The 17,399-nt window shown below is 39.7% G+C and overlaps 1 protein-coding gene and 1 long non-coding RNA gene across 2 annotated transcripts in view; one reads left to right on the forward strand and one right to left on the reverse strand.

Annotated features, from left to right (window-relative positions):
* Nucleotides 1–17,399, reverse strand: part of LOC134212558 (uncharacterized) — a 93,496-nt gene that overhangs the window by 2,852 nt on the left and 73,245 nt on the right. Inside the window, exon 2 of the mRNA XM_062690536.1 lies at nucleotides 10,942–11,145. Within this exon, the coding sequence (XP_062546520.1) occupies nucleotides 10,942–11,145 (204 nt within the window). The remainder of the gene's footprint in view (nucleotides 1–10,941; nucleotides 11,146–17,399) is intronic.
* Nucleotides 4,102–4,946, forward strand: LOC134212559 (uncharacterized). The gene is made up of 3 exons (XR_009979297.1): nucleotides 4,102–4,212; nucleotides 4,362–4,473; nucleotides 4,546–4,946. It is a non-coding gene; the product is annotated as an uncharacterized LOC134212559 (long non-coding RNA).

Consider the following 17,399-nt stretch of genomic DNA (forward strand, 5'->3'; position numbering starts at 1 on the left):
TGCGGGTTCTTTGTTTGCAATGCAATTTAAGCAATACAAGTGGTGGCGAGTACCCACCGGCGCGCAACAGGCAGGCAGGCAGGCTGTAAATAGTGATTTATGGGTGTGACATTGTTTATATCGTTTTGATTACCAATGTTTTTAAACGTATTTCTTGAAGCTCCAACAGCTCTGAGGGACCTTAGATGACAACTAGTCGCTTAATAATTCTAACACGTGATGCCTAGGATTGTAAGTTAACGCAAGACAAATCGTTGTCATATCGTAATTTAGATAAAAGGTGAGATATGTGAACTGTTACAATGAGTCATATTTGAAGAGACCATTTCGTCTCTACATTTTACTAAGATAAATTAACTTTAAAGGAAACACATCATTATATACCTAAAAATCTTGCTAAGAACACACATATATATGCATTTACCATAATCAAATCAATAAAAAAATATACTCGAGTTAATACGCTTGTAAAATGCAGCTAATTGCTGAAATTAAATTTGCATGCCCTAAGTGCAATTGAGATTACCCACATAAACCCAGACACACATTGTAAACTGCGGCACGCGCGTAACGGGAGAGAATGGTGCATTCTACGGAAGTGTCATTTTGCATGGAAAACTGAAGCTGATGGGTCGGGAATGTGCCCACGTCCCGTATTCATAACATGTGTGCACAGAGTCGAAACCAACGGTGGGGGTAAGAGAAACTAGAAACATCATCAGATTCCTATTAACGTATATATACAATTTTTGGAAGGTTCTCGCTTGATAGTAATACCAAGTCAAATCGGAATAAAGAGAATGCCACAGAAATATGAGCAACTGGTACTGGTAGGTATATCCAGAAGTAAATCAAGCTGAGACTTATCAAATAATCCGGAGGCGGTCAATAGCTTAATGCGGCCCTGTATGTATGGCATAATTGGCAACCTGAACCAGCCAGGGGTAGCACGAGAGAGTGGTAATTTGCGGAAGTTGCGTCTATTGGTGCATTTTGTGGAACATTGGATGTGTGATTTTTCTACGTTCCTACAAGTGTCCAGTATGCGCCTGTCGTTGGTCAAGACTTGGGGCGGTCTATATAAAAACGAATGACGTTGATTGACACGGAACCGCAAGCCATGATTGTATGAATGGAAGTGTCAATCCAAAGTTGAAAATATTAAATGGCACGATAAAATTATGGGATCATAGTAATAATCTACAAATGACCGCGGCACTGCCAAATCGAATCAAGCGCCTACCAAAAATTACCCATTTTTTCTCCCAAGTTTTGGTTTAGCAGATTTGATTGATCACGAATCGTCACCAGATATCACTCAATCCCATAATTGAGGATATCCTACAATAAACGGACGAATGAATTGATATAGGGGCAGCGGAGACTATGTCCAAGGGCTTGACGATCCCTCCCCAAGCCATCTGCGAGTAGTGGTGTCTGCCTAGGATGTGGTGGGGTTTGACAGTGAGCTCTGTTAAACTTCTATAAAAAGCTGCATGTATCCGCAAGCAGGCTCCGCCAAACCGACCGTGTGCCGCTCAAAGCGCACAAACTCAAGTCCTGGTGTTAGGTGGGACGCTAAACAGACCTAACACGACGGAACTGCAAGTCCCTAGGTTTCGCAGGTTGCGACAGGACAATCTACGATGAATTACCTTCGAATTAGTAGCGTTGCAGGAAATCCGCTGGACAGGACAGGAAGTGTGGAAAAGCGGGCATCGAGCGGCTACCTTCTACCAATACTGTGGCACCACTAACCAACGAGCTGGAAACCCGCTTCATAGTGTTGGGCAAGATGCGCCAACGCGTGATTGGGTGGCAGCCAATCAACGCAAGGATGCGCAAGCTGAGGATGAAAGCCTGTTTCTTCAACTATAGCATCACCAGCGTACACTACCCACACGAAGGGAGACCCAACGACGAGAAAGAAGCGTTCTATGCACTGCTGGAGCAGACATACGATGGATGCCCACGGCGGAACGTCTACATCGTCATTGGCGACATGAACGCTCAGGTAGCCAGGGAGGAAATGTATTGACCGGTCATCAGACAGTATAGTCTGCATACCGTATCAAAAGGCAACGGCCAATGATGCATAAACTTTGCAGCCTCCCGCGGAATGGTAGTCCGAAGCACTTTCTTCCCCCGTAAGAATATCCACAAGGCCACATGGGAATCACTTAATCAAGAAACAGAAAACCAAATCGACCACGTTCTAATCGACGGTAAATTCTTCTCCTACATCACGAACATCCGCACTTACCGCAGTGCGAATATTGAATCCGACCACTTCCTCGTAGCAGTATGCCTGCGCTCATAACTCTAGACGGTGTACAACACGCGTCGGAGTCGTCCGCCGCGGCTAAATATTGGACGGCTACAAGACGGTAGACTAGCCCAAGATTACGGGCAGCAGCTGGAAGTGGCACTCCCAACGGAAGGACAGCTATTTAGGCACAGTTTCTCTTGAAGATTGCTGGAGAGATATTCGATCCGTCATTGGAATCAGGAACCGGATCAGAGAAATGACTGGTACGACGGTGAACGAGGCACTATACAAACGGGTGCGGAACAGACAAAACCCGATTTTTCGGAGGAAAAAGCGCCAGCAGGAAGATCCAGACTGGAAGATCTAGACCGGATAAACTGATACGGTTGATAAAGGCGCCGATGGATCGGGTGATGTGCGTAGTTCGAGTTTCAGGGGCATTCTCGAGTCTCTTCGAAACGCGCAGAGGGTTACGGCAAGGTGATGGTCTTTCGTGTCTGCTATTAAACATCGTACGATTTTCACGAAGTCCGTCCAGTTATTTGGCTTCACTAACGACACAGATCTTATGACACGTAACTTTGAGAATATGGAGGAAGCCTACATAAGACTGACAAGCGAAGCTAAACGGATTGGACTAGTCATCAACACGTCAAAAACAAAGTACATGATAGGAAGAGGCTTAAGAGAGGACAACGTAAGCCAGCCACCACGAGTTTGTTCGTGTACTTAGGCTCACTGGTGCCCTCCGATAACGATACCAGCAGAGCAATTCAGAGACGTATCATGGCAGGAAATCGTACGTACTTTGAACTTCGCAAAACGCTCCGATCGAATGGAGTTTGCCGCCGGACCAAACTGACTATCTACAAAACGCTTATTAGACCGATAGTTCTTTACGGACACGAGACCTGGACGATGCTCGTGGAAGACCAATGCGCTCTAGGAGTTTTCGAAAGGAAAGTGCTGCGTACCATCTATGGTGGGGTGCAGATGGCGAACGGTACGTGGAGGAGGCGAATGAACCACGAGGTGCATCTGCTGTTGGGAGAACCATCCATCGTTTACACCGCGAAAATCGAAAGACTGCGGTGGGCCGGGCACGTAGTCAGAATGTTGAATAGAAATCCGGCGAAAATGATTCTCGACAACGATTCGACGGGAACAAATAGGCGAGCTGCACAGCGAGCAAGGTAGATCGATCAAGTGGAAGACGATTTGCGGACCCTCCGCAGACTGCGTGGTTTGCGACGTGCAGCCATGGACCGAGCTGAATGGACAAGACGTTTATGCAAAGCACAGCCCGGATAAAAATTTACAGTACCTTGTATGGTTTAATCCATTGGAATATTATAGATTGTATGGTGAACAATACAATCAACTGTTCATTTAATGTAGATAACTTACGGTTGAAAAACATCTATATTGTATTTACATCAAAAGAACAATAAACCCAAATGTCACCAATCATTCCATAATATTGTTATGGTTCGCTTATGTTAATTAAACTTTTGACCAAATTTTTAAATAAGTCCATTTCGTTGATCAAAAATCCATTTTTAAAGACGAAAATCTGAAAAAAATAAGTGAATGTTTGAAGTATTTGTAATAATGATGCAACAACGAAAACTATAAAATAACAATAGTTTCCACTGTTGAGAAACAAATTTTTTTTTTATTTTTTATATATAAATTATATTTCAGATCTTAAAAAAATCGCATCTCTGCAACAATTAAAATAATTAAAAAAAAGTTTTTATATTTATTTTTTTTTTACTCCGTGGAAAACTAATTCCATTTAAGCGTGTAATGTTTTGTTTGCGATTAGGGGGAAAAAGAAAAAATCGAATGGTCAAAGTGCAAGACGCTTCTTTGCTTTCCGCTTTTTTTATTCTGCTAGTGGTTGAATAGTGAATCATTGTCTACTGTGCCTTGTCATGATGGTAAGTGCCTAAGTGCTTGTAAGTGTTGTGAAGGTTTTGATTAACTGACCATGCGGAAAAATCTGTAAAGGACTTCCCGGGAAGTTCTTGATTGTTATCACCAAAGTAGTTCCTTCGTTTTAGTTAACATGTTGACTTGTTTCTTTCAGAACTATGAAGCTCACTGGAAACCGTAGTTTGCCATCAATCGTCAACGTTTTCCATACAAAACAGCTGCTGCTATTCGTTTGTCATATCCACCGAATATAAGAGCTGATACAGGTAACTTTTCTTCATATTTTCTATGTCCGCTCGAAGACCATTGACATTTTTTATAATGTTCATCATCCACAGGATCAGTCCCAAAGAGGATGCCGGAATATAGCGGCCGCATCAAGCACCGCAATTATTACAATTAGACTACGAACACCAGTACTCTTTACCAGCAGCAACACTTACGGCATGCTCAGCGAGTAGCTTTGAAGAGCGCTCAGTAACAGATTTTATCCTGTTAAAACTAAATTTCAAGTTAAAACTAAATTTCAAAGCAAAGTAACAAAATGAATTGTAAAACCTTTAATTGTATTGTATTTCTATTGTAGTATTGGTGTGAGATGTATTCCAAATCGTATTGTATTTCTACTGTAAAACAATAAAAAAAGTAAGAGAAAACATTTGAAACACACTGTTTTCTATGGTTTTGTCCTTCGAAATCATCCCATTGAAGAACCGTAAAATCAATTGTTTTGCTCTGAATTTTGTATGAAAAATTTTCGATTTTTTTTATTGTAAAGATACATAACATTCCCCATTTTTTAATGTAAAAGTCCCATTTACCATTCATTTAATCGTGGAAAACCATTATTTCTTATGTGATTTAATTGTTTGAATACCATTATATTCAATTGTAGTTACTATGTTTTAAATGGTGATGTAACAGTAAAATATATGATATTTTAATGATATTTTTTATCCGGGAGGCCACGCTGGCCTTAGTCTTGAAATGAATAAATAAACCGCAATGGTCATTTTTCAGAAAGGATCATTTGGTCGAAAATGTAATTTAGCCGAACAAGTCATACGCCCGAATCTGTCGTTCAACCAAGCAGGTAACTTTGCCGTAAATGTCATTTATCCGAGCGATCATACGACCGTAAATATCCGACCTGCAAGTCGTCAATGTCCCAGTGGGGGATATAATGCAAAAGAAGAGAAGAAAAATATCTCAAATGTTGGGGAGAAAGGTTCAAAACACACTCATAGGGCAAAATGGACCAACTTAAGGGTATGCGATAATAAACTTTTTTCCAAACGAAACGAAACGAAATCTAAAATGTCTATGTTGATTCGAAACGGGACGGAACAAAATATAGATTTACTTCCGAGACTTCGAAGCAATACAAAATCAAGGTGCATTCAATTCCAAATTTTGCGAAACGAAAAGGAATTTCGCGGAATTTTTATTACACTGGTTTAACATTATGTATACAATTATGATTTCACTTTTTCGAAGTCAACTAACTATCTTGCCGTCAATAGAGTTATTTTTTTTCAAGTTCGTTTATTTGGTAGGCTCAGGCGTGTATAACGCTTTACGAAGCCACGTTTTTTTGTGATATGTACAATCGACATAATCTTGTTATTAGATTAGATTAGGAGATAGAGAATAGATAATAGTATACTGTGCAAGATCATGTGTACCTTTCTAAAATGCACAAAGACCTAATTTTCCCTTCCTCATTCAAAAAGTTGCACCAGAAGGTATGTGTTTGTGCATATCAGACATGCATAAATTGATGCCAAATTTTCATCATCAACTGACTTCAATTAAGTGCATGAAATAGCTGTTAAGGTCAGTATGAGCTAAAAGCAATGAGTAAAGAAGCAATTTTAATCAGCAATTTTGATGATGCTTCAACCTGTCCTGGATTTTTTTTTTCAAATACCATGCATAAAGATCTAGAAATGCCCACGACTCTGCAATGTTCCTTACATATTATGCAAGTAGTCAAAGAATAGCTTAGCTTGATTAACTATACACATCGTAGTGGCTCATCATGATTGATCGAGAAACAGCAAATGTGCACAGCTTGCCAATTCAATAATCTTCTTGGGATAAATAAAAATTATTCTCATTGTACATTGAATTGAATCGGAGTCTCCAATTCATGACCAATAACGATGCCGGTCACGTCTTTACAGTCAATTTAGCATTAGGAGAGGTAAATTAGTTTGACACTCATTGTTATAAAAGATCGATGAATGTTGTGCATCTCCGTGAGCGCCACGGGAAAGGAATCGTTAGTTAGTTGAAAAGCTAATTTATGTGGAGCAACTTTGGTAAGCGACTAAATATTTATTGTGAACGAAGTTCGCGTTCTCCCGAACTCTCTGCCGTCCCGTGACCAGCAGCAACATGATAGATATCGCACTCATATTGTGCAAATAGTCAAATAATATCAATAATATCAGTGTTAATTTAAATCTTGGGAACTGTATGTACATTTCTATGATTCGCCGAATATTGACTGGTGTGAGTCTTCAATCCTCTGAACTTTTTATTCTTCATTTATTTCATTCATTTATTTAGTCTACATCTAAACAGATAACACTGAATCAACAATTTGACGCCACAATACGCATCTCTTCATCCTCGAATACGCCCCACGCTCGCCAAGTCGTTTTGCACCTGGTCTGCCTATCTCGCTCGCTGCGCTCCGCGCCGTCACGTACCTGCCGGATCGGAAACGAACACCATCTTTGCAGGGTTTCTGTCCGGCATTCTTGCAACATGTCCTGCCCATTGTATTCTTCCGGTTTTGGTTCCTTCTGGATACTGGGTTCGCCGTAGAGTTGGGCGAGCTCGTGGTTCATTCTTCGCCGCCACACACCGTCTTCTTGCACTCCGCCAAAGATTATCATAACCACCCGTCTCTCGAATACTCCGAGTGCTTGCAAGTTCTCCTCGAGCATTGTCCATGTTTCATGTCCGTAGAGGACAACCGGTCTTATTAGCGTTTTGTACCAAATGTGTCATTTTGGTGCGGTAGCGAATCTTTTTTGACCGCAGTTTCTTCTGGAGCCCGTAGTAGGCCCGACTTCCACAGATGATGCGCCTTCGTATTTCACGACTAACAATGTTATCAGCCGTTAGCAAGGATGGCATCCTTAGCTTCCCTCAAGGTGGGGGCTGGTTGGCTTCCATCGTCCACTGAAGTGACGTAGTCATCTCCTCCACTGCCTTGACTTTCACTGCCTGTACTCTCAGCGCCATTCAAATGTTCCTCGTAGTGCTGCTTCCACCTTTCGATCACCACACGTTCGTCCGTCAAGATGCTCCCATCTTTATCCCGGCACATTTCGGCTCGCGGCACGAAGCCTTTGCGGGATGCGTTGAGCTTCTAATAGAACTTGCGTGTTTCTTGAGAACGGCACAGCTGTTCCATCTCCTCGCGCTCCGCTTCTTCCAGGCGGCGTTTCTTCTCCTGAAAAAGGCGGGTCTGCTGTCTCCGCTTCCATCTATAACGTTCCACGTTCTGCCGGGTACCTTGCTGCAGCGCGACCGCCCGCGCTGCGTCCTTCTCCTCTAGAATCTGTCTGCACTCTTCGTCGAACCAATCGTTCCGTCGACTTCGTCCCATACCCGACGTTTATTCTTACTTTTAGCTAAGATTCAAATTGTTGGTTGAACGTAAAATGTTGCATTTTATTTGCCTTAGGGCCTTCTTAACGCTTAAGCGGTGCTTTCCCATGCTCTTAAACCTGGTTTGAGGCCTAAGCGAAGGTTAAGAAATCGGCCTTTGACAAGAAAAAGGCAAATAATTGCATATAATTCGGCAACTAGGCCGTACGAAAATCATTTTTTGTTAAATATCTTGGCTGTGAATATACACAGCACATCAGGCTTCGGAATTCTCACTCATATGAATAAAAACCTGCGATTAATCCATTAAGCGGAGTGTGATTTTTCATGGTCCCCTGTGAGGGAGTATTCTCACACAACATTTTTATCCGGATAGAATGGCGGGTGATAAATTCGTGAGCGCCGGCTCGCCGGATAATTTAATTTTAATCCACAAATTTTCCTTCTTGTCGCCTCACCAGATAAATTTTACAAGCATATTTACAAAAATTTAGGACCGCAACGGGATTCGAACCCAAAACAATTTTAAAATATTTAGAGCGCCCACTATAACCACACCACCACATAATTTGATTGAAAGCGAAGGGAAAAACTGCTGTATTGAACCTTCTGCTTATCGTGGCGCATCGTCAGATTCAATCAGCTTGGAGAGGCAAAGTAAGCAGCATTTGATTTTCGCGAAACATGGGAAGAAGGATAACAATTTTTCGCACCATCGCTTGTGCCGGAGTTTATCGCACTGTAATTTATCCGGATAAAATGCATGGTGGAGTGATCAGTTGTCGCGTGAGTGAGTGAGAAAACCAAACCCTGCAGCACATGTTTCGAAATGGACAAATTAATATGAAATTTGCGAGAGGTTGAAGAGAGTAGGAGGTTGTGAGTTCGAGTCCCTCCAAGACACGTGGATTCTTTTTCGCAAATTTCATATCAATTTGTCTATTTCGAAACATGTGCTGTGCATATGCACAGCCAAGATATTTAACAAAAAAAGAAGAAAGAGGCGTTCAAAAAAGACTTCACAAGGGCCCTACGAGTCCACGCCACGGCTTTGCCTCTTTGACAAAGTTATACTCATCTGATTCATATCTGATATATATCTTGGAAGGACTCGAACCCTCAACCTCCTACTCTCTAAGTTGCGATAACTTTTAATTCTGTACTTCATCGTTCATTGTAAAAAATGCTCCCTTCCATTTTGAGCTCAGGTAGTTCTTCTCACCGATAGAAATCCATGAAACATCAATCAACGTTCCACAACTGTATTCAAATATAATAAAAAAAATAAAATAAAAATCATATCAAACAAATTAAAAAAAGTGGACATCAGGGACTTTGAAAACTGCTATTGTACAAGACTTGCACTACACTAATAGCTGTTAAGTCCCAAACCATATTTTTTATAGAACACAGTTTTTGCAGTATTTAACCAAAATCATTTTATTACTTTAAACTAGCAGGCTGCTAAATTCAAGGATATCATTTAGAACAGGGTTTGATAATGCGATAAAAGAAATGTAAGCTCAAGTGGAGGAACGTATACACGCTGTGGCTTGTTTTTACGCGGATTTCGTGAAACGAGGAAATTATTTTGTGTTCAATATTTCTTGTCATATCCTGATCCTTCCAATTTTTTAGACCTCTAGAATTACATCTAGAACGAAGAGCTATCTCATTCACAGGGCATTATTAGACTGTTTTATAAGCGCCTTCATGTAAATATTGAGACAGTTCTTTCATGGCAGCTTTGTTTCTATTAGGTTTTTCCACAGTGATGGATTTGTTGAATAAATCATAAAATACACCATTCGAGGATCATTTTCTATATCGATTCATCGCAGTCAAGAAAATTTCAAAGCCGGGAATTTGAAAGCGCAAATTGGGTGGTCACCCTGGGTCTTGTTGTATAGGGGTTATCACGCCTATCTAGAGAGTAGGAGGTTGAGGGTTCGAATCCCTCCAAGACACCTTTTTTTTCGCATATTTCATATCTATTTGTCCATTTCGAAACATGTGCTGTGCATATGCAAGATAATTAACAAAAAAATAATTTTGAATGCTTTTTTGAGAAACAGATCATTGTAACTAGCATCATTATTGAATTTTCGCATCTCACTAATGAATAAAAGTTGGAGCGTTACATACACTCAAGATTCAAAAATGTCAGCCAGATCCGTCAAGTCTAAGTGGGGGGGCATGAAGTTTACATTAAAAAAAAGCAATATAAATTTTTGTACTACATAATGGAAATAATAGCAAAATTGAAAAAGTTGAAAATTTGATATAAATTTTCATGTTTGGTTGTTCAACATTATGAAGGCAACATGACTATGACAGTCCGCTAAACTTGCACTGGAGCACCTTGTTGGGTAACAAAATAACTTTTCTCGATGAATAATATGATATAAAATTTGTTCCATCATCAAAAATGTAACGTTTTTCGAAAATTTGTTTCACTGGTCAAAACGCCCCTGTCAGTGTAGGCATTGTGTAAACATTGTGCTGATGCCCAACATTTCTTCTATATTTAGTGTATAATAAAGGTCATGGCATTTTTTGTATATAACTCATTGTTGAGGCGTAATATATTTTTACAACATTATATAATGATTATAAAAATGATACTGTAGCCAAAAAGAAATAAAACAAAAAAGTGGTTATTTTTCCTAATTCCTCATGCCAAGATCGAAAGCATTTCAATTAGTACCTATATTTGTTTTCACAATCAGCGATAATGAACTTTTTTCCGCAAAAAAAAGAAAAATCTGGTACCATGACAATCTCGTCCTCCGTCCCGATGGACTCCACCAAAAGGCTATAATGTAATAAGCACAACAGCTGCATGTTCAATCCCATTTTCACGCTATCAAGTGTCCTTCCACGGAATGTTCCCATTAAAAGACAGCTCGTGAATGTGATAATGTCATCATTAGTTAATTGGTTTTCGTTACCTACGCTGAAATGGCAAACACACTGAATAGGAGACTGACGTGTGTGGAATATTTTATGACTTGATTAAATTCAGTGATTGGAGTTTTCCCCCTAATAAACATTAAAATATTGGTCTAGATGGTACGGTTGTGAATACAATTGACAATTATACTTACTAATTTGCTTCATCTTCTTGCAGACGGCCCGCGTCTGGGACTGCTGCTGGTTGAACGGATACGATCCCGCTCCGGGCGGGTAGCTGCAGTCCACGAAACTCCAGCGCCGCTGCTGCTCGGTGATGATGTCCTGCGTGAATGGGTCATCGCAGAAGGCAGCCGTCGACGCATCGGACGAACATCGCCAGCATCTTAGCGCATCGACTGCAATGAGATAACAATGAAGAAACGAAAGCGAAATTAATTCCACTGATTGGAACGAGGGGGCAAGTGAAAAATTCTTAAAATTAGATTGAATTTAATTTGGTCGGGCTAACGAACGGTATTTTGTGACGGTGGGTGATCTGTTGCTCCATGTCATGCAGTAGCACACGACTTGACAAGGAAAAAAAGGGAAGCAATCTAAAGGGGAAGACAAAGCACCATCAGACGACATCGTTTCCGAGCCGCATTGGATGGGAGCAAACATGACAAAGGAAGATTCAAATTTGCCACTTTGGCTGACAATCTGTTGTGGATGTCAGCAGCTATTTAGGGAAGGTGAGGGACCGGAGCAGACGACGAGACACGACGTTGCATCTAGGGGGAAACATCTTATCGTAGAGGTATTTTTTTTGAGCAAATACTACCCAAAATGATTGTAAAAATTAATCACTGAAAATGTTCTATTCATATTGAACGATATTCGACATATTTTTCATGTTGCTATGATTTCATTCGTGCAGTTTAATTGCTAGTTTGACTTGACAGCTTGACACCTTACCGTTGAGGTCAATCGGATCAATCTGTAGAGTTTCAAAGTGGTGGAATCAAATGGACGTCTTCTGGTAGAAGAATACTTTTCACTAAGTTTAAAAGTAATTTGCTTTTTTTAAGAATTCTCATAATCTGTTTTAAACTGACACATATAACTACTCCAAAATTTGTCGTTCTACCCTATTCTATTTTTATCAGCTACTTAATTTCATTTTTCAAATAGGGATTGAAGTTCAAGGTTTCCTACATGGAGCCATACAGCAGTTTGATTTTATTTGTAATATTTGTTGCATGCTACTGTGTAGCAGAATCACAAGTTATTCTTATAAGTAAGCGCAATGACACAGCTGTGATACCATATGCCAAACATACGTTTTATCAAATTCTTAAACGATATATTTATAAAAATCAACTTAATATGCTGACGAGTAGGTATTAATGCTTGAAATATTTACATTTCGACAATCTTTAAAATTAACCGCAAAAATCCTTCTGCCAACGTTCGCATCGCCAACCACGCCGGCATCTTAATTGAACTTGGAAGGCAATAAAGAAATATCCAACCACCCACGTAACAAACAACCTCTAGGCAACACCTAGAACACCGTCACCGTTACGGAAGAAGGTGTTAAATTTTCCCACCGCTTCAGTTATCGTTTCACTTCCTCCCAAACAGCCGAACGGAAAGGGCCACACACCTAACCGCACACGGCTGAACCACGGGTTATAAATATCAATCAACAGCTGTTGTGTTGTTGAGCAACTACCGACTACATTGCTCTCGTTTGCATCCAAGGTGGGGGTGTGGAGGAAAAGTCTTTTGGATAGACGGAAAGTGAAATGACGGACGACCATGTAGTGGCAGCCTACATCTACGTGATATACGCAGTAAACATGTAACCTTCTTTGTTTATATTGCATCATAATTTTCGACCAACGCAAGAAAATTCCGAGTGTGGAAAATATGGGAAGAGCTTCGAATCCAATCTTGATGTGTGGGTGTAATAAATGACCGATTGTTTCCGAGAAAATTTTAAATCAAAACCTGCCTGAACAAATCAAAATTTGCGAAACATAAGCCTTCATGGCGATTGTGGCCATTGAAACCGACTCAATGTGCTTTGATTTCTCGCGAGTCGGCAGGTCTTTGTCTGAGGATGTTTATTTTTACTCTGACCAGTGAGATAATCAACGACCGAAAACTAATAATATTGAGCGTTCTTCAAATTCCACCACTTCCGATGACGGAAAAGAGCTATTGTAAACTACGCTGGGTAGAGTAGGCCCAGCTCTTCGTTGTTCAGAAAGTAATGTAAATATTTCATCACTACGGAATGAGCCCCTAGTCTAGTTCATTACTTCATTGGTCGGAATGTAAATTAGTCTATAAATTCGAATCTATTTTTGGGTATTTAAATTATTCATAGCAGAACCCCCGTATGATTTGTGAATTTTTATGAATTTATTGATTTGTGTTTCGTCTCCCGCTGCATTCTCACTGCAGCTTCAGAAGAAAATTTTAAATTTCTTTTCAGAGATGAGCCAGCCGAAGTCTGCAAATCTCTATAATAAAGACAAAAAATAAATTCTTTTGTATTAAAAAATCGATACTTTGGGCCAAAACAGAAAGCACGTGTTTGAGAAGAGAGAGTATGGAAAAATTAAAAAGCATTACATTGGGACATTGCCGCCTCGCAGCTTAATGTTCATTTAGCACTTTCACAGTTATTAACTGCGAGGTTTCTAAGCCAAGATACCATTTTTGCATTCGTATATCATGAGGCTAACACGATGATACTTTTATGCCCGGAGAAGTCGAAGCAATTTCCGAACCGAAAATTGCCTAGACCGGCACCGGGAATCGAACCCAGCCACCCTCAGCATGGTCTTGCTTTGTAGCCGCGCGTCTTACCGCTAAGCTAAGGAAGGCCCCCAGATAGTGTGGATGAGTATGATCTGCTAATTGCCGTATGGAGTTGCTCTCAGGGTGGAGAAACCTGTCATCCTTAAGGTCACTCCTGACGGAATCCAAGTTCCAAAGTGCTCACGTTTTCGGGGGCACACCACTCGATTCAGAGGCGGCGCACAACTGTCATTTTTGTTGATTTAGCTTTGCTGCGTCGCAGCATGCGTGAAATAATAAAAATGACAGTTGTGCGTTGCTTCCGAATCGAGTGGTGTGCCCCCGAAAACGCGAGCACTTTTAAACTTGGATTCCGTCAGGAGTAGGGTGACCATATGGTATCCTAAAGGAGGACATGTCCTCCTTTTTCATTAAAAATCAGATGTCCTCCTTTTGTGCTAAAATGTCCTCCTTTTTGGAAATTTTAGAAAAACAGTTGCATGAAGAAATTCTAGTTTAACATACAATAATACAACAGAAGTTCTTTCTGTAACAAAACATTGGATACGTTTGCGTTTCTGGTTTTAATTCTGAAATATTTTCCTTTGAGTTTTAGAATAAAATTAATGTAAAGAAAGCGAAATCCGTGAGTTACTGTTATACAGGTGTCAAAAATATCAGAAGCATCGGAATTGTGAGAAATGGATTAGGAAAAAAAATTCCAAAGTGAACTCAAAATTTTCTTCGAGTAAACACCCATCAAATTGGCTTTTAAACGCTTCGCACGGTATGCTTCTTGAATATGTGAGGCAAAGAGCATCTGCCTTACCATGCCTAGAATGGAGTAGGAATAGCTAAAACTGATCTGAACAGTTTTCAGTTTCTTTAGTATAAATCTAAAAAGTTTAGAATTTGTTCAATTGAGAACTTTGTGGTTCTAATGGTTTCAATTGTGATTCTCAATGGCGTTCAAGAAAAAAAAATCGCTGGACAATTAAGCATCTTGTATTCGGTCCTTATAGAACCTAATGTTTGGTCAGTTATTTATTTTTGCAATAAAGTATTCACAATTGTAAACAATGATTCTTGTTAGAATTCTATGGAATATCGCTGAAAATGCCAGCATAATAATATTCAACATTTGTTCACTACTGAGTACTGATTTTAAAATTAGTTGAAGTTAAAATCTTCCCATTAAAAAAATGTTGCTGGTAGTTTATAATTAGAAAGCGCTTTATGTAGACTATAATGAGAGTCTGAAAGGTCAATCTGGAGTTAATAAAGTAATCTGTTATCAGAAAAAATATTTAATCTCTTTTAGTAAAATGTCTTCAACTGTCTAAGACGAATTTAGTACTTTCCATTTAATTCCACTACGTAGTTAATCTGTTATGTTTAGAAGAAGATGTTGTATTTGCTTCTTCCAGTAGAGTTTAGCGTGCAGTGTGTTGTGGGCTTCGTGGCCGTACGGTTAGCGACGTCAATCGTCTAAACGCATGTAATGCGGAGTGTGGGTTCGATTCCCGCCCCGGTAAGGTGAAAATTTTTCGTGATCGAAAAATTCTCCACTGGTCTACTGGGTGTTATGTATCCTATCCGTTGTCTCATACTAGGTGTTAAATGTTCAGTCTGTACGACCTCTGGTCGAAAACGATGTTCCTGTCTTTTTTAAAAATCTAACAAATATAAGATTCTTAATCATATTAAAAAATAAAAATCGATGGATGTTTTTGGCGTCCTCCTTTTTCAACCAAATGTCCTCCTTTTTCGCTAAATTCGGGTGAATTGTCCTCCTTCGGAAAAATTTCATATGGTCACCCTAGTCAGGAGTGACCTTAAGGTGACTTACGACTGAGTCCAAAAATGGCTGCCACAATGGGCGTGCCAACCCGCACCTCGCGTTTTTGCTCGCACAAATGTAAATTTATAGGCGATTAGCACATCTGAAAACCATTTTTTCGTGTATGCTGCAAGTGAGCAAAGGTGGAAAACGGCTTTTCGCTTTAGTTTGTCGTTTGCTTTTGGAATTATGTGCCCCTAAAAGCGCTAAGTTATTTTGAAATTGGATTTCAACGGGATTCACCTTAAACAAATCAAGCCTACTAAAGATTGTCGTATTCCAGCCGAAAACGGCTGAATGGAATCCGCCATTGAAGAGCGGTGCGACTGTTCGTTTGTAAATTCGACAACAAACTGCCGGTGCAATCTTCGTCGTTGCTATTCAACCCGATGGCGTTACCAACACCATCTCACACTGCGGCGCAGCAATGAACCGTTGCATCATGACGTCATACGATAATTTTTATTTACCCGTATTCAAATGGAGAGTGAAGTTTCATGAGGGCAATGTTTACATTTTTTTTCACGATAGGGATCAGTATTTGTGCATATGCAACATTGAGAGTTCGAATCAAGTCTAATGTGAAACTTGCCACATTGTACGGTAAATTGGGACACGCGAAATATGTGATTTCATGAAATTGGTATATTTGATTGATTATGTTTGATGTGCTATCCGCAATAGCAGAATCAATTCATAGTCTAGAATCACTTATACAAACTAAAATAATTTGCCGCAACTCTGAATACTACAAAGATGTATTATCCGGGCCTCACCGCTTGGAAAAGACGGGCCACCCCGCTTGGCAAGTGTAACATTATTTTAATTGGAATCTTGTAGGATATTTGAACCGTTTGTTTGAGAAACTGCATATGTGACATTTCTGGCCAAAATGAGCTTTTCATATATTCTAAATCCTCGTCCAAAAATACGTATTCTGGCAAAAAATACGAAAAAAAATTTTGTTCGGAAATGTATGAAGAATTTTTCGTTTGTTTGAGAAACTACATATGTACACGCACTAAAGAGCATTTATGAAGTACTGCTTGCAGTTTTCAAACTGGAAGTGTCTCAGGATGTTGAGTTTTGCCAAAAACTATTGATCTGTATCGAAGAAACCAAAAGATTCAGGCCAATTTGCTCAAAAATAGTTTTTTGTTGTTTTTTCGGAATTGTGAAAAATTGATATATGCAGTTTCTCAACCAAATAATTCATTTGTTTATCTACATTACTGCTGACTTACGAAAAATTCGAGAGATTTTTTTTTACCTCCGTGTTAACAACATAAAGTTATAGGTTAATTTAAATTTACACGTGCTGTAACTTATGTTTCATATTTTTGAAGGAAAATAAAAAATAGGACCAACGCGGGGAATCAAACTTCGGTCTGCAGAGTGAGAGCCTATCTCGTTACCCACACGATTATTTTCACTTCTCGAAAGCGAGTCGATTCAGGCATAAAAGGTTTAGCGTTCAGGTGATTGTATCATCCATCATCAGATAGCTTAAATTTACAGACACGGAATCTCTTTCGAGACGGAATTCTTGGAAATTGAGGTGGCTGAAAGCATCCCAATTTCTCGTCGGAATGAGCAAAAAAAACTTATACCGTGAATCCCCGGTAGTATTATCGTTTTTAATCTGAACACTTTTTAGTTTGAACCCCGTTCGTTTAAACATCGTTCAAATTAAAAATGGTTCAAACATCATTTAGCACGTGGAATCGAGAAAAGAAAAATGGAACATCGTGAAACGGAACGCAGAATCAAAACAAACCAGCAAAGAAAGCACCCAGAAACCAGTTTTTCTGAAGGAAATAGAGTAACCAGAATTTCAAACTATTTTTAATTTATAAACCACGTTAATTTGAATGAAGTACCGTTCTAATTATCGGGGGTCCACGGTAATGTCAGCAATGAAATGCAGCGTCATAAAAGCTGCTTTGTTTTCACAAGCTAGGATATTTATTCTAATTGGTGTTTATATGAATAAAATAGGTGCCAGCATGAAATGCAATG

This window comes from Armigeres subalbatus, chromosome 2 (genome assembly GCF_024139115.2).
Source record: "Armigeres subalbatus isolate Guangzhou_Male chromosome 2, GZ_Asu_2, whole genome shotgun sequence".
Taxonomy (NCBI): domain Eukaryota; kingdom Metazoa; phylum Arthropoda; class Insecta; order Diptera; family Culicidae; genus Armigeres; species Armigeres subalbatus.